General features: G+C 37.4%; 1 protein-coding gene across 4 annotated transcripts in view; it reads right to left on the bottom strand.

Annotated features, from left to right (window-relative positions):
- Positions 1–7,906: 7,906 nt before the first annotated feature.
- LOC110466977 (colorectal mutant cancer protein-like) overlaps positions 7,907–19,152 on the bottom strand; it is an 83,008-nt gene continuing 71,762 nt past the window's right edge. For all 4 annotated transcript variants that reach the window (XM_021523810.1, XM_021523813.1, XM_021523811.1 and 1 more), the window contains 8 exons: positions 17,986–18,106; positions 14,038–14,431; positions 13,018–13,192; positions 11,962–12,199; positions 11,564–11,725; positions 10,014–10,222; positions 9,688–9,790; positions 7,907–9,559 (listed from right to left, as the gene is read on the bottom strand). In XM_021523810.1, the coding sequence (XP_021379485.1) occupies positions 9,470–9,559; positions 9,688–9,790; positions 10,014–10,222; positions 11,564–11,725; positions 11,962–12,199; positions 13,018–13,192; positions 14,038–14,431; positions 17,986–18,106 (1,492 nt within the window). In that variant the 3' untranslated portion in view covers positions 7,907–9,469. The remainder of the gene's footprint in view (positions 9,560–9,687; positions 9,791–10,013; positions 10,223–11,563; positions 11,726–11,961; positions 12,200–13,017; positions 13,193–14,037; positions 14,432–17,985; positions 18,107–19,152) is intronic.

Raw genomic sequence — 19,152 nt, 5'->3', positions numbered from 1 at the left:
CCTGAACAACTAATTTCAGCATGTTAAGAATACACTGGACTGGATATCAATTTTGTTAGAAGAATTTTTACAATTCAGATTTTCTTAATTGGTAAATTAATTTGGATTAAATAATAAAAAGTCTGTTATGGCAAAAAGTAAAACATGACAACAATGGCAATTTTTATATCATAGCACCATCAGTTTTTGACATGTAATTTCTAAGATTCCCTAAAATTCTACAAAATTAACCTGGTGAACATTTTGCAGAAAAAATCATACTACAATGTTTACGAAAAAAAAAATCTTATACGGTCAGATCCCTACCTTGGTCTTGGAGTCAGATCACGTTTTTATTTAAATCATTTTTGTTTGAAATAAAACTGTTTTCTTTAAATATTTTAGAAAGTTTGCTTAAAGAAATTTACTGTAAGTTTGATGAACTTGCAAGCTCGTGGTGAATGTAATGAACATGGGTGAAACATTCTGAAACTGACCATATATATTATTTGACTTTGTCCCTATTGAAACAGACATTTTATTGGAATCAGAAAAAAACCCACAAAAAAACCCCATTTACATTTCTGTAACAGAAATTCCTAGGTTTGTTGTACAATCAGACCCTGATTCTGGTGAAGTTATGATATGATATAATTCTGAAACAAACTATAAAAAAAATATACATAATATAGTCAATTTCAGAAAACAAAATAGAATGAATGAATCAAAATGTATATCTGAGTATAGAAATAGCATTATGTAATCAATTTACACATGTAGAAGCTGAGATGTATACCAAGGCAAAAATATAATGAATTTGACACACTACAGACCCTTTCTTCTCCATAGACCACAGTGGACTGTTCCATCACACAACAATGATCAATCTACTGCAAGACTATGGGGAATGACGAGTCGATTAGAAAACCCTTCAATACCAAGAACTTGTAATATTCTCTTGAGGTTGGTATTGATGAAGAAATGAAGTAATATGTCATGAAAGCTCATTTTTAACAACCAAGCACATTTTTTTCAGTAATTATAGACATTTAACACACTCCAAAGCATCAAAGGATAAGTGCCTTCATAAAGGAAATGAATGGCAGTCATGTTGGTTAAAAGCCGTTTATCGTCATGGCAATAATTGTAGATCACAAACCATCATTTCATGATGAACTTTGTGAATCCCGCTATCAGAGGTTTATCCTAACTCATTTATTTTCAGTGAATCATTAATTATGAAAACAGCAGTTTTTAGCTGGTTTTACCTGTGATAAAGCAGTGTCTGGTGATAATCCCAACCCCTGTAACACATATTTTACCAGTAATAGAACTGTAAGCCAATTCCCTTGTATTTCAGATGTCATACCAGGGCCAGCAGCATTCATGAAACCGTTCTCATGCTCATGACTGGATTGTGGGCTCAAACCAGCTTTCTTGTAACTCGCTTAAATCATGTCAAACGATCAAAAAGTCAAATGTTATCATTGAAAACAACAGTATTCAGCTTTCAGTCTCTTCAAATTTTTTCCAATTTATAAAAAAATTAAGATTTTTTTATGAATTTATAACCGGAGAAAGATATAAGGAGACAATTCCTTTCTTCTCAAATGGAGAAAAGAATTCAGAAGCACTAATTCTTTTTTCCTGAATTTGGCACTAGTTCGGCACTGTACCATGCTTTCACAGGTAAAAATACAGAAAATTACATAATCTAGGTACAACCCAATCCCTAAACTAACAGCCTTACAACTTCCTAGCAGACAAACATTCATTCCATCCAGAGTGACAGTAGTTCACAAGTGTAAGAAATATTGCACCTTCACAACTTTATAGCTCATTCCAACAAAATGTTAGTCTGCATTTTTAAATTGTACAGATATCTATAGCCTGTTCCACAAATGTCTACAATTTTGTTCTAATTTGGAGTTCATTTCAGAAAACATGGCATACACTGTGTATGGTCCAATTCTTATTTAATTCAAAATACATTCCGGTATTTTTGTCAGAATAGATACATTTTTGGCAGGACACACATCAAACGAAACATATCTATTAGAATTTATACTGAAACAGAACATTTTTTTTAAATGTCATAACTTGTAATGAATCTGACTCCCTTCAGATCAAAGTAGAATGGTCCATATAAAATAAAAGGAACAGTCTAACAAAGCTGGCGGGGAGAATATGTCAGTAATCAATGACAAACCACTATGTATAAAATATATCAATGTTATATCTAAAACAAAATATAAAACTATCAGAATAAAATCATGTAAGTACCTCTTAAACGAGTGCAACCATATATATAACAAGCAAATCATTACCGACACACACACACACATGTAAATAACATAACGGTCTACAAGTATCGTGATGATCGATGGATCTCACATTTGTCACAGTAATGGCGCCCATGTAACAATCCCCTCATTCACCGTTCACAAAAGTCAAGGCATGTTTAAGCACAAACAGATTTAAAAGGACATTACATTCTCATATACACTAGTCAAAGGTCAACCACTTACAGGATCGTTATTTTTGACTCCCTTACTTTAAGGCATTACAATATAAACAGAATTTCAAAACCGATGGGAGATATACTCTGTACATAATGCTTGCCAACTCTCCCTGTTTTGGAGAGGGACTCTCGAGTTTGGACCCTAAAATTGAACATTTTCAATCAGTGAATTTGCTCAACAATGTTCCTGTATCTAATAATCTATTGATTTCATGTGAAAGATGTCAATTTAAGTGTTATTTTTTCTCTAGGGATATATAAACACATTTCACTATATTTTAATTCTGAGCTTGTGAAATCTTTCCAATGGAAATTATAAAAGTTGGCAAGTATGGTGTATTAGCAAATATCTCTGAAACAACTTGTCTCGCACGAAATGTGATATGGCGGATTACATATCATTATTTTATGGTTTTTATATAAACTGATTTGCAAGAGATGCTCTAGATACACTTTAAATTAAAAAAAAAGGAACATCTCTTTTAATCTATTATATGTAGCTAACAAAATACTTAAGTACTTGAAATTCCAAGGGAGATCATTTGAAATACTTCCAAGGGGAGGTAATCTGTAATTACAACACACTTATCATTAATAACATACCATTAATAACATTGAGCAGGTTTTGAAATAGTTCTAACAAAAATATATTTATTGAAATACTGATTGTTTGAATACTCTCATTGAATCTTTACAATATCTGTTACTGTTAAAAAATCTTTACCTTGGTCTATGATTATAGAGGCAATAACCATTACCTTGGTCTATGATTATAGAGGTAATAACCTTTACCTTGGTCTATGATTATAGAGGCAATAACCTTTACCTTGGTCTATGATTATAGAAGCAATAACCTTTACCTTGGTCTATGATTATAGAGGCAATAACCATTACCTTGGTCTATGATTATAGAGGCAATAATCTTTACCTTGGTCTATGATTATAGAGGCAAAGAGGTTTAGACTTAAATTTACTGCTTTAGTGAGTCCCTGATTACTTTTATTGTTTCCAAATTTTATAACCAGATTCTTTGTTTAGAAACCAAATTAGTCATCTGATGTAATTTTCTGTTGAGCCTTTACAAGGACATACAAGGCCTTTCTTAATCACTACAATGGCATATGCTGATAATTCTCATGATTAATTTTTTGTAAATCTTTTGTACACCAAAAATAAATAGCAGAGATTGAGAGTTGTCTACCCTTTAATGATAGAATATGATTTATAAGGTATAAATGCCTGACTTCATTTATTACAATCAAATACCCTATAATATTTTGAAATAAATATTATACCCAGAAATATTAAACATATTCCTCAAAGATGACCCTGAAGTTAATTTATAGAACATGAAGTCATTCTAACCTAATTTGAGATTCAGGGATATAAACTGGCAAATTTGATTTTTTGTTGCATTTGTTTAGTACATAATGCTTTGTATAATAATGTTGGTAAATAAAATAAAAATCTCAAAAATACGGCTAGGTTGTTTACTAGATCATACACTCTGCCTTGTAGTTAAGTAAACATTTCCAGACATCGGTTACACGTCAGTCTAGGAAATACACAAACGGTTCAACAAAATACCTCTAGTATACATACAGCATACTGGGAGATTTCTGCTATAGTTAATATTTTGCCTTTTTCACCCTCTCTTATGATGGAGATTTTCTCATTACAGAGAATGTAAGTAAACAGCTCAATAAACATAGTAATCAAATGTGAAGGTCGAAAATTGATTTCATGGGCGAAGGGTGAACATTTGACTGGGCGCCAAATCTCCTGTATACAGTATTCCACAGGTTTACAGGCAATACCTAGCTTTACTGTACTATATATCTCCTGTATACAGTATTCCACAGGTTTACAGGCAATACCTAGCTTTACTGTACTATATATCTCCTGTATACAGTATTCCACAGGTTTACAGGCAATACCTAGCTTTACTGTACTATATATCTCCTGTATACAGTATTCCACAGGTTTACAGGCAATACCTAGCTTTACTGTACTATATATCTCCTGTATACAGTATTCCACAGGTTTACAGGCAATACCTAGCTTTACTGTACTATATATCTCCTGTATACAGTATTCCACAGGTTTACAGGCAATACCTAGCTTTACTGTACTATATATCTCCTGTATACAGTATTCCACAGGTTTACAGGCAATACCTAGCTTTACTGTACTATATATCTCCTGTATACAGTATTCCACAGGTTTACAGGCAATACCTAGCTTTACTGTACTATATATCTCCTGTATACAGTATTCCACAGGTTTACAGGCAATACCTAGCTTTACTGTACTATATATCTCCTGTATACAGTATTCCACAGGTTTACAGGCAATACCTAGCTTTACTGTACTATATATCTCCTGTATACAGTATTCCACAGGTTTACAGGCAATACCTAGCTTTACTGTACTATATATCTCCTGTATACAGTATTCCACAGGTTTACAGGCAATACCTAGCTTTACTGTACTATATATCTCCTGTATACAGTATTCCACAGGTTTACAGGCAATACCTAGCTTTACTGTACTATATATCTCCTGTATACAGTATTCCACAGGTTTACAGGCAATACCTAGCTTTACTGTACTATATATCTCCTGTATACAGTATTCCACAGGTTTACAGGCAATACCTAGCTTTACTGTACTATATATCTCCTGTATACAGTATTCCACAGGTTTACAGGCAATACCTAGCTTTACTGTACTATATATCTCCTGTATACAGTATTCCACAGGTTTACAGGCAATACCTAGCTTTACTGTACTATATATCTCCTGTATACAGTATTCCACAGGTTTACAGGCAATACCTAGCTTTACTGTACTATATATCTCCTGTATACAGTATTCCACAGGTTTACAGGCAATACCTAGCTTTACTGTACTATATATCTCCTGTATACAGTATTCCACAGGTTTACAGGCAATACCTAGCTTTACTGTACTATATATCTCCTGTATACAGTATTCCACAGGTTTACAGGCAATACCTAGCTTTACTGTACTATATATCTCCTGTATACAGTATTCCACAGGTTTACAGGCAATACCTAGCTTTACTGTACTATATATCTCCTGTATACAGTATTCCACAGGTTTACAGGCAATACCTAGCTTTACTGTACTATATATCTCCTGTATACAGTATTCCACAGGTTTACAGGCAAAACCTAGCTTTACTGTACTATATATCTCCTGTATACAGTATTCCACAGGTTTACAGGCAAAACCTAGCTTTACTGTACTATATATCTCCTGTATACAGTATTCCACAAGTTTACAGGCAATACCTAGCTTTACTGTACTGTAATATTGGAAAGTTTTTTGCAACCTAAATTTATCCGCGATGTGATATTTACTGGAGTCTGGCATGAAAATGATTCACATAGAAACATATTGATACACAGTGTCTATAAGTACTGTACAACAAGAAGTGTCCGTGTGTACTTTCTTTCGTGGTTGGAACTTTCAAATTATTTCCTGGGTACAAAATGTAGCCTATACAACGAAATATTCTGTCTTTGCGTATTGCAGAGTTATCTGCTCTTGTGAGCAGGTATTGATTGTTACGTCATTGGTTTGTGTGAGAAAATTACGTCATTTTCTCTCAAAAAATGATGACGTTACTCTAACAATCAAATGATGTAATAATCAATACCTGCTCACAAGAGCAGTTAACTCTGCAATACGCAAAGATGGAATATCCACTATTCCAAGAATTTATATTCGTGGTTCCTTAGCAACAGTGAAAACAATGAAAGTTTATACACAGCGAACATTTCATGTTATAAAGTATATAAAATTCAGTTTTGGCCATTCCTTCAATGGTAGACTTTTTTCAGGTTATATCATATAACCTAAAATACAGACAACACAGAAAGTGATGACATATATATGTATTGTATACCGCAATGCTTGACGTGCTATTTGTAACTCTAACTTCTGATTGGTTGAAGTTGCTTGGCAATGATATTACTGTGATCATTTTTGAGGTTATACAGTTTATACTGAAAAAAAACCTGTGTGCACTTTAACGCATAAATTTGCAAAGTGCACACTGTTTTTTTTGGTATATCCTGTACAACCCCAAAATAATTCTGGTCATACAATACATATATACATAACTTATTGACACATTGTATTATATATGTATTAACACATTATATATATATAATAACTTATTAACACATTGTATCATATATGTATTACACATTATATATATATACATAACTTATTGACACATTGTATTATATATGTATTAACACATTATATATATATATAATAACTTATTAACACATTGTATCATATATGTATTACACATTATATATATATACATAACATGTTATCAAAATATGTATATTATATAGAATATATTGAAACACTATGATATTCATTCTAATGAAAATACTGTATTTAACTCATTCACCCCTGAAATTTTATAATGAACTATTCCGACCTATGAATTGGAAGAGTTCAGATGTGTCTTCAGGGGTATATGAGTTAAATACCTACACAAACTGTATCACTCTGCACATAGTTGGAGTTAAAATGCAGAAATTTTCAACTGCAAACATTTCCAATTTTACAGTACATTGTATAAGGTTACAGTGTTATACAGTAAGCGTTTGCTATAAGCGATTCAAGTTTACATCAGTAAGCTATAATTAGCTCTCATTACCTAAAGCTAAACCCATATTTACATCACATTAATGCTACACACTGTCAGCCACTTCTTTGTGTACCTGTCGACTTTTATCAGCCAGACTCAGAAAGTTCAGAAATCTTCAGAGTACACGTAGGAACCTTGATGGTCCGGTCTTTATCGTTTGTGTTTAAGCTTTTCTCTGACTGATTTTGTTTCCGTTCAGCTCTATTTCATTTTTGTGTTAATCGTAAACCATGAAATTTTGTCACAGTTTAACTTTCGAGTATTTTCGCCCTTCAAAGAGAGGGCGATTTTATCACGGCAGAGAATACCTGGTATTAATGAACAGCATACTCTATAAAGACATTACATGGGAAGGGCAAAAATAGCACTGTGGGTAGATGGATTTTACTAGGGCTACATTCGCGTATCCCGGTTTAAACGGTACGTGTGGCGCAGAAATTTTCCACGATAAACGAACACACTTGGACCGTTCTATAAGCAGAGCTAAAAATCCACAGATTCGGAGAATAAAAAACAGTGTTTCAAGAATATTATGACCTTCTTTCATCCGTCCACTGAATTAACATAACGTAACTTAAAAACTACATGTGACTTGACATTGTTTTAGAAAGAAATAACGCAAATTGGCAATAGTCAGCATTTTAGTTTCGGTCAGGCACGTCTGGACCCCTCAATCTAAACGTGCCAAATTTTCCTGAGGTCAGCCTCAGTCCAAATATGTACCTGTCATTTTCTTTACATGTTCAACCGGTTCAACCGTTTCAACCGGTAACGCGAATGTACCCTAGAGAAGGGTGAAACTTGGGTTTGGCAATAGTTCCCCAGTCTGCAGTATTTTCCTGTAACTATTGTGTCCAAACTAAAGAGGTTCCACTGTACACACAAACCAAAGTGTCTAGATTACCAAGGTTCTACAGTAAATAAAAAAAATAAAAAAGTGTCCAGACTGACAAGGTTCCATTCCATGCCAAAAGCAAATATTCAGACTACCGGGGGTCATAGAAACCAAAATGCCCTGACAAAGCAGATTCTACTGAACACAGATGTCGTCGATCTCACGGATTCATATCTAAGTTCACACCTATTGGTATTTACACAAACATACAATATCAATTTAAAAGGACCACCAGTCTCTCTCAAACCCTTCTGAATCATCGGTGCGGCGCCGATCTCTTGTTTCCACACAATCCTTGGTGCAGCACCAATCTCGTAAAACCACACCATCCTCGGAGCGACTCCAATCATTCATAACAACACAATCGCAGTCTACAAACACCAATCTCTTGAAACCACACCATCCTTGAAGGGACTCCAATCATTCGTAACAACACAATCACAGTCTACAAACACCAATCTCTTGAAACCACACCATCCTCGAAGCGACTCCAATCACTCGTAACAACACAATCACAGTCTACGAACACCAATCTCTTGAAACCACACCATCCTCGGAGCGACTCCACTTAATTCACTGAACACTTTTTCTTTGCTGATCCACACGAATTCAGAAACAAATCCACACTAATCCACAAATCACAGCCAATACTAAGATATCGGTAACTTTGTACAAACACATGTTAAACGTCTGCATCCTAACAAGGACTTGATATTCCACCAAATGAAGTTCAGGCCAGTTCTAGAACTTTATATGGCAAGTTTTGACAGAAAGTTCTCAAAAACTGCATAACTCTGTTTCAAAAACAGCACACAAGTCTTTCTTCAGTGTCCGTAAAACTGATATTTTACACAAAATTCATCACCCATTTTCTCAGGAAAGTACCAGTAGCTTTGCTATGATTGACCAGGGCCGTTTTCGTTTAAACGGTCAAACCGGTCGGACCTCTGTTGTTTGTTTATTAAATAAGGTCGGACCTAGTAACCTGATGCTGCGTTCAGGCGAGGCTTGACAAAGCCTTGCAAGGACTGCATAAACATTTGCAGGTCCGCCAGGATTTATACCAGAAATTGTTACATTTATAAACGCTCAAACTGATTGTTCCGCATAAACAAACAGGCCCCAGGAGTCTGTAAGCTTATTTCCATTAGCATGGTTCAACCTGTACGTCCTGAAGGTCCTGTGACGGTAACACACCACAGGTTGTTCCTGGTACATCAAATGTACTACTAACAATGTGTATAGTGATCCAGGTAATTAGCTATAATGGCAAACAATCTTTATCTTCACCGATTGGTTCCAGTCAGAAAATGTCATCATTCCTGCTTGGTGATTGGTCAATATGAACGAACACTTTCATTGGTGGAACCAGTCATTGCTATAGCGACGTCTCGTTAGGAGCTGGTCGGGACTGTGACATCACTGTCTCCGATTCCTGCATAGCTAACTTCTTGCCGATCATTTGAATCTGATGGAGAGAATATAACATTATTACAATTATAAAATTTCATGTTTTCTACTTAAAAACTGTTCATTATTAAAATCACATCATTGGGAGGTCAGATGGCACAGTGACAACAAATAACCAGTATTTACCTGTGCATCGTAGCGTTCTGTTAAGGCCGCCATCTGAAGCTCCATTCTTTTGAGCTTGCTCTGGTATTTCTTCTTAGATTTGTCAAAGGCTGATATCAAGGCACTAAAGGGTAAACAAACAGTTAACAGTATAATGCAGTTTAATGTCTAACAGTATAATGTCTAACAGTATAATGTCATCAACAGAACTGTTATGTACAGAAGTTTCATACATAGAAAATAATTCTGACAGGTTTATTATCATTATACGGTCAAAATGTTTTGTCCAAACAAAAACAATGTTATGAAAAGTTGTTTTTTGTGTCAGTGATTGACTATCTACTGACCTGTTTGCCCGTTTTAAATCATTCACAAAGTCGGCTGACTGTTGATGCCGAATTTCGGAATTTCTTGACAATTTCTCGAGTGTGACAACCAATTCTTGGACACGGGCCTTTAACTTCTTTTCACGCTTGGCTGCTTCAGATAATTCTTTCCCCAAATCCGGATTGCTGGACATGTAATCCACCAATGAAAAGCCTGCATTGTCTTCATCCTAAAAATAGCAAATATTTGAAGTGCTAATTAAAGTTTCTGAAGCAGATAGCATCAGTACAGTATCTAGATTAAGACTGTCTGTGGTTGTCTAGGTAACACCTATCTGTAGTTGTCTAGGTAACACCTATCTGTAATTGTCTAGGTAACACCTATATGTGGGTGTCTAGGTAACACCTACTTGTGGTTTTCTAGGTTACACCTATCTGTAGATGTCTAGGTAACACCTCCCTGTGGTTGTCTAGATAACACCTATCTGTAATTGTCTAGGTAACACCTGGCTGTGGTTGCCTAGGTAACACCTACCTGTGGGTGTCTAGGTAACACCTGGCTGTGGTTGCCTAGGTAACACCTATATGTGGGTGTCTAGGTAACACCCATCTGTAGTTGTCTAGGTAGCACCTACCTGTGGTTGTCCAGGTTACACCTATCTGTAGATGTCTAGGTAACACCTGGCTGTGGTTGCCTAGGTAACACCTAGACAACAACAGATAGGTGTGACCTAGGCAACCACAGCCAGGTGTTACCTAGACAACAACAGATAGGTGTGACCTAGGCAACCACAGATAGGTGTTCCCTAGACAACCACAGAAAGTCTTAATCTAGATTAAGACTGGCTGTGGTTGTCTAGGTTACACCTATCTGTGGTTGTCTAGGTAACACATATCTGTGGTTGTCTAGGTAACACCTGTCTGTGGTTGCCTAGGTAACACCTATCTGTTGTTGTCTAGGTAACACCTACCTGTGGTTGTCTAGATAACACCTATTTGTGGTTGTCTAGGTAACACCTATCTGTAGTTGTCTAGGTAACACATATCTGTGGTTGTCTTGGTAACACCTATCTGTGGTTGTCTAGGTAACACCTACCTGTGGTTGTCTAGGTAACACCTACCTGTAGTTGTCTAGGTAACACCCGTCTGTGGTTGTCTAGGTAACACCTATCTGAGGTTGTCTAGGTAACACCTATCTGTGGTTGTCTAGGTAATACCTACTTGTGGTTGTCAAGGTTACACCTACCTGTGGTTGTCTAGGTAACACCTACTTGTGGTTGTCAAGGTTACACCTACCTTTGGGAGTCTGGGTAACATTTACCTGTTGTTGTCTAGGTTACACCTACCTGTGGTTGTCAAGGTTACACCTACCTTTGGTTGTCTAGGTTATACCTACTTGTGGTTGTCAAGGTTACACCTACCTTTGGTTGTCTAGGTTATACCTACTTGTGGTTGTCAAGGTTACACCTACCTTTGGTTGTCTAGGTTACACCTACTTGTGGTTGTCAAGGTTACACCTACCTTTGGTTGTCTAGGTAACACCTACTTGTGGTTGTCAAGGTTACACCTACCTTTGGGAGTCTAGCCTCTCTCTCCTGTAGTTCACACTTGAGGTGTTCTATCTGTAAAAAGTTTGCCTGTTGCTCTGAATCCCGGCTCGACAGTTTTAATTCTAAAGCACGTTTTTCCTTCTCCAGTAAGTAATTACTTGACTTCAGTTCTGTCTTTTCTTCCTGTAAAACATGAACATAGACTTTAGCAGGGGTCAATATATGAGTATATCATCATAAGAAAAACAGTTTTATTTGCTCTTTGGTTGTTTGAGGTTGATATATCCCCCAGCCATCCTCCAGGACATCAGGGTGACCATACAGACAGGGATTACACTGTACACAGGTAAAGTGTGCCACTCCACTCTAGTTCCCAGACTGTACACACAAACCAAACGATCTGAACAGGACATACTCGCCTTCATAGCCATCAGTTCTTGCAATAACACAGCATTTTCCAGGTCAAGTCGCTGAGTCTCCACACTGCGCTGATTTTCTTGGATCTGAGGTTCCAAATGGATACTCTCCATCTCTATGATGGTGGACTTGACCGTCCCCCGACTGTTTTTAAGGCACTGGATGTACTCACGGATTCGCTGCTCATCATTTTTATCAAAATCACTTTCCATAGCAGCACTCCCCTTGGAACTTGATTCACTGAAACAAACAACAATTTCAACACACATAATCTTGCAAATTAAAGCAATCTGCATTGAAAATTCAATCATTTCAGCAATCTGCATTGAAAATTCAATCATTTCAGTACTAAAGAAAACATTCTGTGGGACCCAGACGGACTAGATCGGCATAGCTTTCGTAAATGTTTATATTTCCTCACTTTGACTTTTCAGTTTATCTTCATACACAGATGTCTGCCACCCTGGTATTCAAACATTTGACAATGATGAAATAAAAACAATTATATTCTGGGATTCACAATCAGGAAAATATGTAATACATCTCTTTTTTTTTTTTTTTTTTTTTTTTTTTTATTTTATCTAAAGTATCATGAGGTTTGATACAAAAGTAAAAAAGAAGAAAAGATATATTGAAAGCTGTCTATAGTGACAACTCAGGGGAGTAGATTAAAATGGCCATGATATACAGGTCAGTGTTTAAACAAAGGGTGGTCAGGCAGGTCGGACAGGGATCCTTAAACTACTGTGGAACTTTCTAGTGTTTTGTCTACAGTAGGACAGGGATCCTTAAACTACAGTGGAACTCTCTAGTGTTTTGTCTACAGTGGGACAGGGATCCTTAAACTACAGTGGAACTACAGTATCTAGTGTTTTGTCTACAGTGGGACAGGGATCCTTAAACTACAGTGGTACTATCTAGTGTTTTGTCTACAGTGGGACAGGGATCCTTAAACTACAGTGGAACTATTTAGTGTTTTGTCTACAGTGGGACAGAGATCCTCAAACTACAGTGGAACTCTCTAGTGTTTTGCCTGCAGGGAGATAGGGATCCTTTACCTGGACATCTCCTCCCAGGGGTTTGTGTTAGAGGCATGTGCCCCACTGTAGATTCCTACATTCCTGTCCAGCTTCAGCAGCAGATGTGCTACCATGCTCTCTGCCGTCCGTCGACTTTGAGCGACTCGCTGGGCCATGACCTCCATCTGACTGGCATCTCTCTGTGTTCCATCAGCTGTGATACAGCAAGGTCAACAAACTTTAATATTATTGTCAACAATGGTCAAGGTTATGACAAGGTCAAAATAAATTTCATTAATCTGGCATAAGTCCAGAAAACTGATAATATTCCTATGTATGTTAATCTAACTTTGTGACTGACTACATTCCGCCATAAACCCATCTTGGTATTTTGGTGCCTGACACGCAAAGGAAGGTCATTTTATTGCAGTTGTAAACATGTACAATTCCGAGATACTGACTTTGAAATCCAAAATGAGGCTCGCTATATTTTTTTATTATGACATCATAGATGTAACATTAATCCACTGTTTGTTCACATTTTGTACAAGAGTTGCTAGTGAGAATACATCTATACCTAGCTGAGGTCAGGTCACAAGGAGTAGCTGGTCTTGGTTTTTACCATACAGACGTATGCAAGAGTAAACTGTTTGATGCTATGTCAAGGTCAACTGTCATTAATGTGATAACAAAGTGAACAGGACCCAGATTCCTGAAACTGTTCTCATGTTTTACACAGATTCCGTGTTCAAGCTTAGTTTCTTGTTCCGGTGAGGCATTAATGATAACAATCACATTTTGTTGATGACTTGGAAGAATTTAGGAGAAACTTAAAACTGAATACCAGTTCCAAATTTCACACTAGACTTTTTGACCTTGTCACATGATTAGCGTGTTATACTAAATTTTGTTTGCAAAATCCATGCTTGAGCATGAGAAAAGTTTCCTGAATATTGACCAAGAGGTCAATCTTTTAAAACAAGGTCAACAAGGCCAATACTTTGGTATCGCACATGACCTTGACATTAAAATTGTATGACCTTGACCTATGATACTCACTTTGACCAGTTAATCCAGCAGCCTGACAGTTACAAAGGACAACAGCTAGCTCGCTCTCCACCAGGCCGAGTAAGACGTCATACGCCTCCATCGTCTGGTCCGAGTATCCCACTGCCAGCTGTAATGCTGTGTGATTAGACTCGTATTTACCCATCAGCACCGTCAGACGATCTGTCATGGACTTACTCTCCTCCAGCGTGAGCAACAACAGGTCATTCTGAGACTTCAAATTGTCTATTTTACTCTGTAGTCTTTCAAATTCTAATTCAAACTCGTTGAGTTTATTGTCGGACATTTCGTTTCCGCACTTATACAGTGTCTGTAGAATCTCCTGCATGTTAGAACACTCCTGTAGGCTCTGTACCAGGTGTTCCGCCACCTTGGTGTTGGGTAACTGAAATGTTACAGTAAATTACAATAATTATCAACACTGATTAGATCTTAACTCTAATGATTACTGTAGAATCATTTATTTTCGTGGGGTTAAAATTTCGTGGTTTTCATATACTAGCCTGTTTCAAGGACATTAAATTTCGCTGATGTTTTTGTTGGGATTTAATTTCGTGGATTTTTGTTGTCCACGAAATGAACGAAATTTAATGTTCCACAAAAGATTTATGATTTTACAGTATTAGCTTTGTTAACTGAAATGTGCCTTGAATTGTTTTTACCATTTAAAGGGCGAAATTAACACATGGCTAATATAGATTTTATCGGTGAAGGGCGAAAGTTTCCATGTATACAGTATTTCTCTTACCTTTAACTCATTCATCCCTGAAGACACTTTTGAACTTTTCCAATTTACAGGTTGGAATAGTTCAATATGAAATTGCAGGGGTGAATGAGTTAAAGGTTAGAGAAATACTGTATACCAGGAAACTGTCACACAGTGAAACTTTCGCCCTTCACGATAAAATCTATATTAGCCCTATGTTAATCTCGCCCTTTAAATGTGATTACTATACACGGTATATTGTGTACTTATATTCGCTGCCGTGATAATTTTGTCCTCATTACGGAGGGCAAAAAAAGGCGAAAGTTAAACTGTGGAGAAAATTACCCGACATACAGTAGGAACTGACCCTACTCATCTGTTAAAACCAATATAGAGTAGGAACTGACCCTACTCATCTGTTACAACCAATACAGAGTAGGAACTGCCCCTACTCATCTGTTACAACCAATACAGAGTAGGCACTGACCCTACTGATCTGTTACAACCAATATAGACTAGGAACTGACCCTAATCATCTGTTACAACCAATATAGAGTAGGAACCGACCCTACTCATCAGTTACAACCAATATAGAGTAGGAACTGACCCTACTTATCTGTTACAACCAATATAGAGTAGGAACTGACCCTCCTCATCTGTTACAACCAACATAGAGTAGGAACTGACCATACTCATCTGTTACAACCAATATAGAATAGGAACTGACCCTACTCATCTGTTACAACCAACATAGACTAGGAACTGACCCTACTCATCTGTTAAAACCAATATAGAGTAGCAACTGACCCTACTCATCTGTTACAACCAATATAGAGGAGGAACTGACCCTACTCATCTGTTACAACCAATATAGAGGAGGAACTGACCCTACTCATCTGTTACAACCAACATAGACTAGGAACTGACCCTACTCATCTGTTAAAACCAATATAGAGTAGCAACTGACCCTACTCATCTGTTACAACCAATATAGAGTAGTAACTGACCCTACTCATCTGTTACAACCAATACAGAGTAGGAGCTGACCCTACTCATCTGTTACAACCAACATAGACTAGGAACTGACCCTACTCATCTGTTAAAACCAATATAGAGTAGGAACCGACCCTACTCATCTGTTACAACCAATATAGAGTATATTGTGTACTTATATTCGCTGCCGTGATAATTTTGTCCTCATTACGGAGGGCAAAAAAAGGCGAAAGTTAAACTGTGGAGAAAATTCCCCGACATACAGTAGGAACTGACCCTACTCATCTGTTAAAACCAATATAGAGTAGCAACTGACCCTACTCATCTGTTACAACCAATATAGAGTAGGAACTGACTCTACTCATCTGTTACAACCAATATAGAGTAGGAGCTGACCCTACTTATCTGTTACAACCAATATAGAGTAGGAACTGACTCTACTCATCTGTTACAACCAATATAGAGTAGGAGCTGACCCTACTTATCTGTTACAACCAATATAGAGTAGGAACTGACCATACTCATCTGTTACAACCAATATAGAATAGGAACTGACCCTACTCATCTGTTACAACCAATACAGAGTAGGAGCTGACCCTACTCATCTGTTACAACCAACATAGACTAGGAACTGACCCTACTCATCTGTTAAAACCAATATAGAGTAGCAACTGACCCTACTCATCTGTTACAACCAATATAGAGAAGGAACAGACCCTACTCATCTGTTACAACCAATATAGAGTAGGAACTGACCCTCCTCATCTGTTACAACCAATATAGACTAGGAACTGACCCTAATCATCTGTTACAACCAATACAGAGTAGGAACTGCCCCTACTCATCTGTTACAACCAACATAGAGTAGGAACCGACCCTACTCATCTGTTACAACCAATATAGAGTAGAAACTGACCCTACTCATCTGTTACAACCAATATAGAGAAGGAACAGACCCTACTCATCTGTTACAACCAATATAGAGTAGAAACTGACCCTACTCATCTGTTACAACCAATATACAGTAGGAACCGACCCTCCTCATCTGTTACAACCAATATAGAGTAGGAACTGACCCTACTTATCTGTTACAACCAATATAGAGTAGGAACTGACCCTCCTCATCTGTTACAACCAATATAGAGTAGGAACCGACCCTACTCATCAGTTACAACCAATATAGAGTAGGAACTGACCCTACTTATCTGTTACAACCAATATAGAGTAGGAACTGACTCTACTCATCTGTTACAACCAATATAGAGTAGGAGCTGACCCTACTTATCTGTTACAACCAATATAGAGTAGGAACTGACCCTACTTATCTGTTACAACCAATATAGAGTAGGAACTGACCCTCCTCATCTGTTACAACCAATATAGAGTAGGAACTGACTCTACTCATCTGTTACAACCAATATAGAGTAGGAGCTGACCCTACTTATCTGTTACAACCAATATAGAGTAGGAAGTGACCCTACTCATCTGTTACAACCAATATAGAGTAGGAAGTGACCCTACTCATCTGTTACAACCAATATAGAGAAGGAACAGACCCTACTCATCTGTTACAACCAATATAGAGTAGGAAGTGACCCTACTCATCTGTTACAACCAATATAGAGAAGGAACTGACCCTACTCATCTGTTACAAACAATATACAGTAGGAACTGACCCTACTCATCTGTTACAACCAACATAGACTAGGAACTGACCCTACTCATCTGTTAAAACCAATATAGAGTAGCAACTGACCCTACTCATCTGTTACAACCAATATAGAGTAGAAACTGACCCTACTCATCTGTTACAACCAATATATGGTAGGAACTGACCCTACTCATCTGTTACAACCAGTATAGAGTAGGAACCGACCCTACTCATCTGTTACAAACAATATAGAGTAGGAACTGACCCTACTCATCTGTTACAACCAATATAGGGTAGGAACTGACCCTACTCATCTGTTACAACCAGTATAGAGTAGGAACCGACCCTACTCATCTGTTACAACCAATCAAAAACAATCTCTATTCATCACTGCAGAGCTAACCTCATCAAAACTTATCAAAATAACTCTGTGCTCCCTCATATAATTTTGACCAATCAAAGACAGTCTTAATTCACTGCTGCTGAGTTAGAATGTACCCCTTTATCTATTTTGACCAATCAATGATCACTAATCTTTTGAGTTTGCTTCCTGGTCAAATTTGAAATATCAATGACGATTTTCACTCACCCCTGCAGAGCTAATCTCCGCCCCTAAAATCTGGCGCTCACTAGCACAGGTTTTTAGTTTCTTTAGCTCAGCAACCTTGGCAACAGGGAATGACTCATTTGTGGAGGAAGCAGGCGTTGACCTGGAAACAAGAAATGAAAAAATAACATTGTACTGTAAATAATTTATTTGTGTTTTAACTCTTTCCATACTACAACTTGAATGTGGTTACAAGGCTCACCTATCAAAAGCTTTCTTCTCAACTGTTGGGTTCCAATTTTAGCGATAATTAATTAGATCACATTACTGTCTTGTTCTATAAACAGCTAATCAGGAGACAGGTAATACCAGTGTCTTTTGCTATCTGTACACGACAATGGCACAGAAAGAGTAAATGGAAAAGAATATATGAAGATTTTCGAGAGAACGCGCTTCAGGAAGTTTACATTTCATGATGCTGAGTTTTGCAAGTTTATCTTTGGAACAAGTTTAAACTATCAAGATTTCACGCTGTAACAAAGAACTTCAAAATGATTCAGGAGTTTGAATATATGTTTATCAAAGGAATGTAAAAATAAATGAGCACTTTCCTTCTAATGCTACAGATCAAAAAGTGCTTTAAAATATTTACCTGTTCTGAATAATGACCAAAGTGTAAAGGTTTGGTCACTTTACAACAAGGCAACTTCTTTGTGGGTGTGACAGGGATTGACTTACCTGTCTCTACTGGGGGTAAGGTGTGGAGGTTTTGTGGGTGTGTCAGGGATTGACTTACCTGTCTCCACTGGGGGTAAGGTGTGGAGGTTTTGTGGGTGTGTCAGGGATTGACTTACCTGTCTCCACTGGGGGTAAGGTGTGGAGGTTTTGTGGGTGTGTCAGGGATTGACTTACCTGTCTCCACTGGGGGTAAGGTGTGGAGGTTTTGTGGGTGTGTCAGGGATTGACTTACCTGTCTCCACTGGGGGTAAGGTGTGGAGGTTTTGTGGGTGTGTCAGGGATTGACTTACCTGTCTCCACTGGGGGTAAGGTGTGGAGGTTTTGTGGGTGTGTCAGGGATTGACTTACCTGTCTCCACTGGGGGTAAGGTGTGGAGGTTTTGTGGGTGTGTCAGGGATTGACTTACCTGTCTCCACTGGGGGTAAGGTGTGGAGGTTTTGTGGGTGTGTCAGGGATTGACTTACCTGTCTC

The sequence above is a fragment of the Mizuhopecten yessoensis genome, unplaced genomic scaffold, assembly GCF_002113885.1.
Source record: "Mizuhopecten yessoensis strain PY_sf001 unplaced genomic scaffold, ASM211388v2 scaffold11151, whole genome shotgun sequence".
Lineage (NCBI taxonomy): Eukaryota > Metazoa > Mollusca > Bivalvia > Pectinida > Pectinidae > Mizuhopecten > Mizuhopecten yessoensis.
The sequence above is the reverse complement of the archived record's forward strand: the minus strand, read 5'-3'. Positions and strand labels throughout refer to the sequence as shown.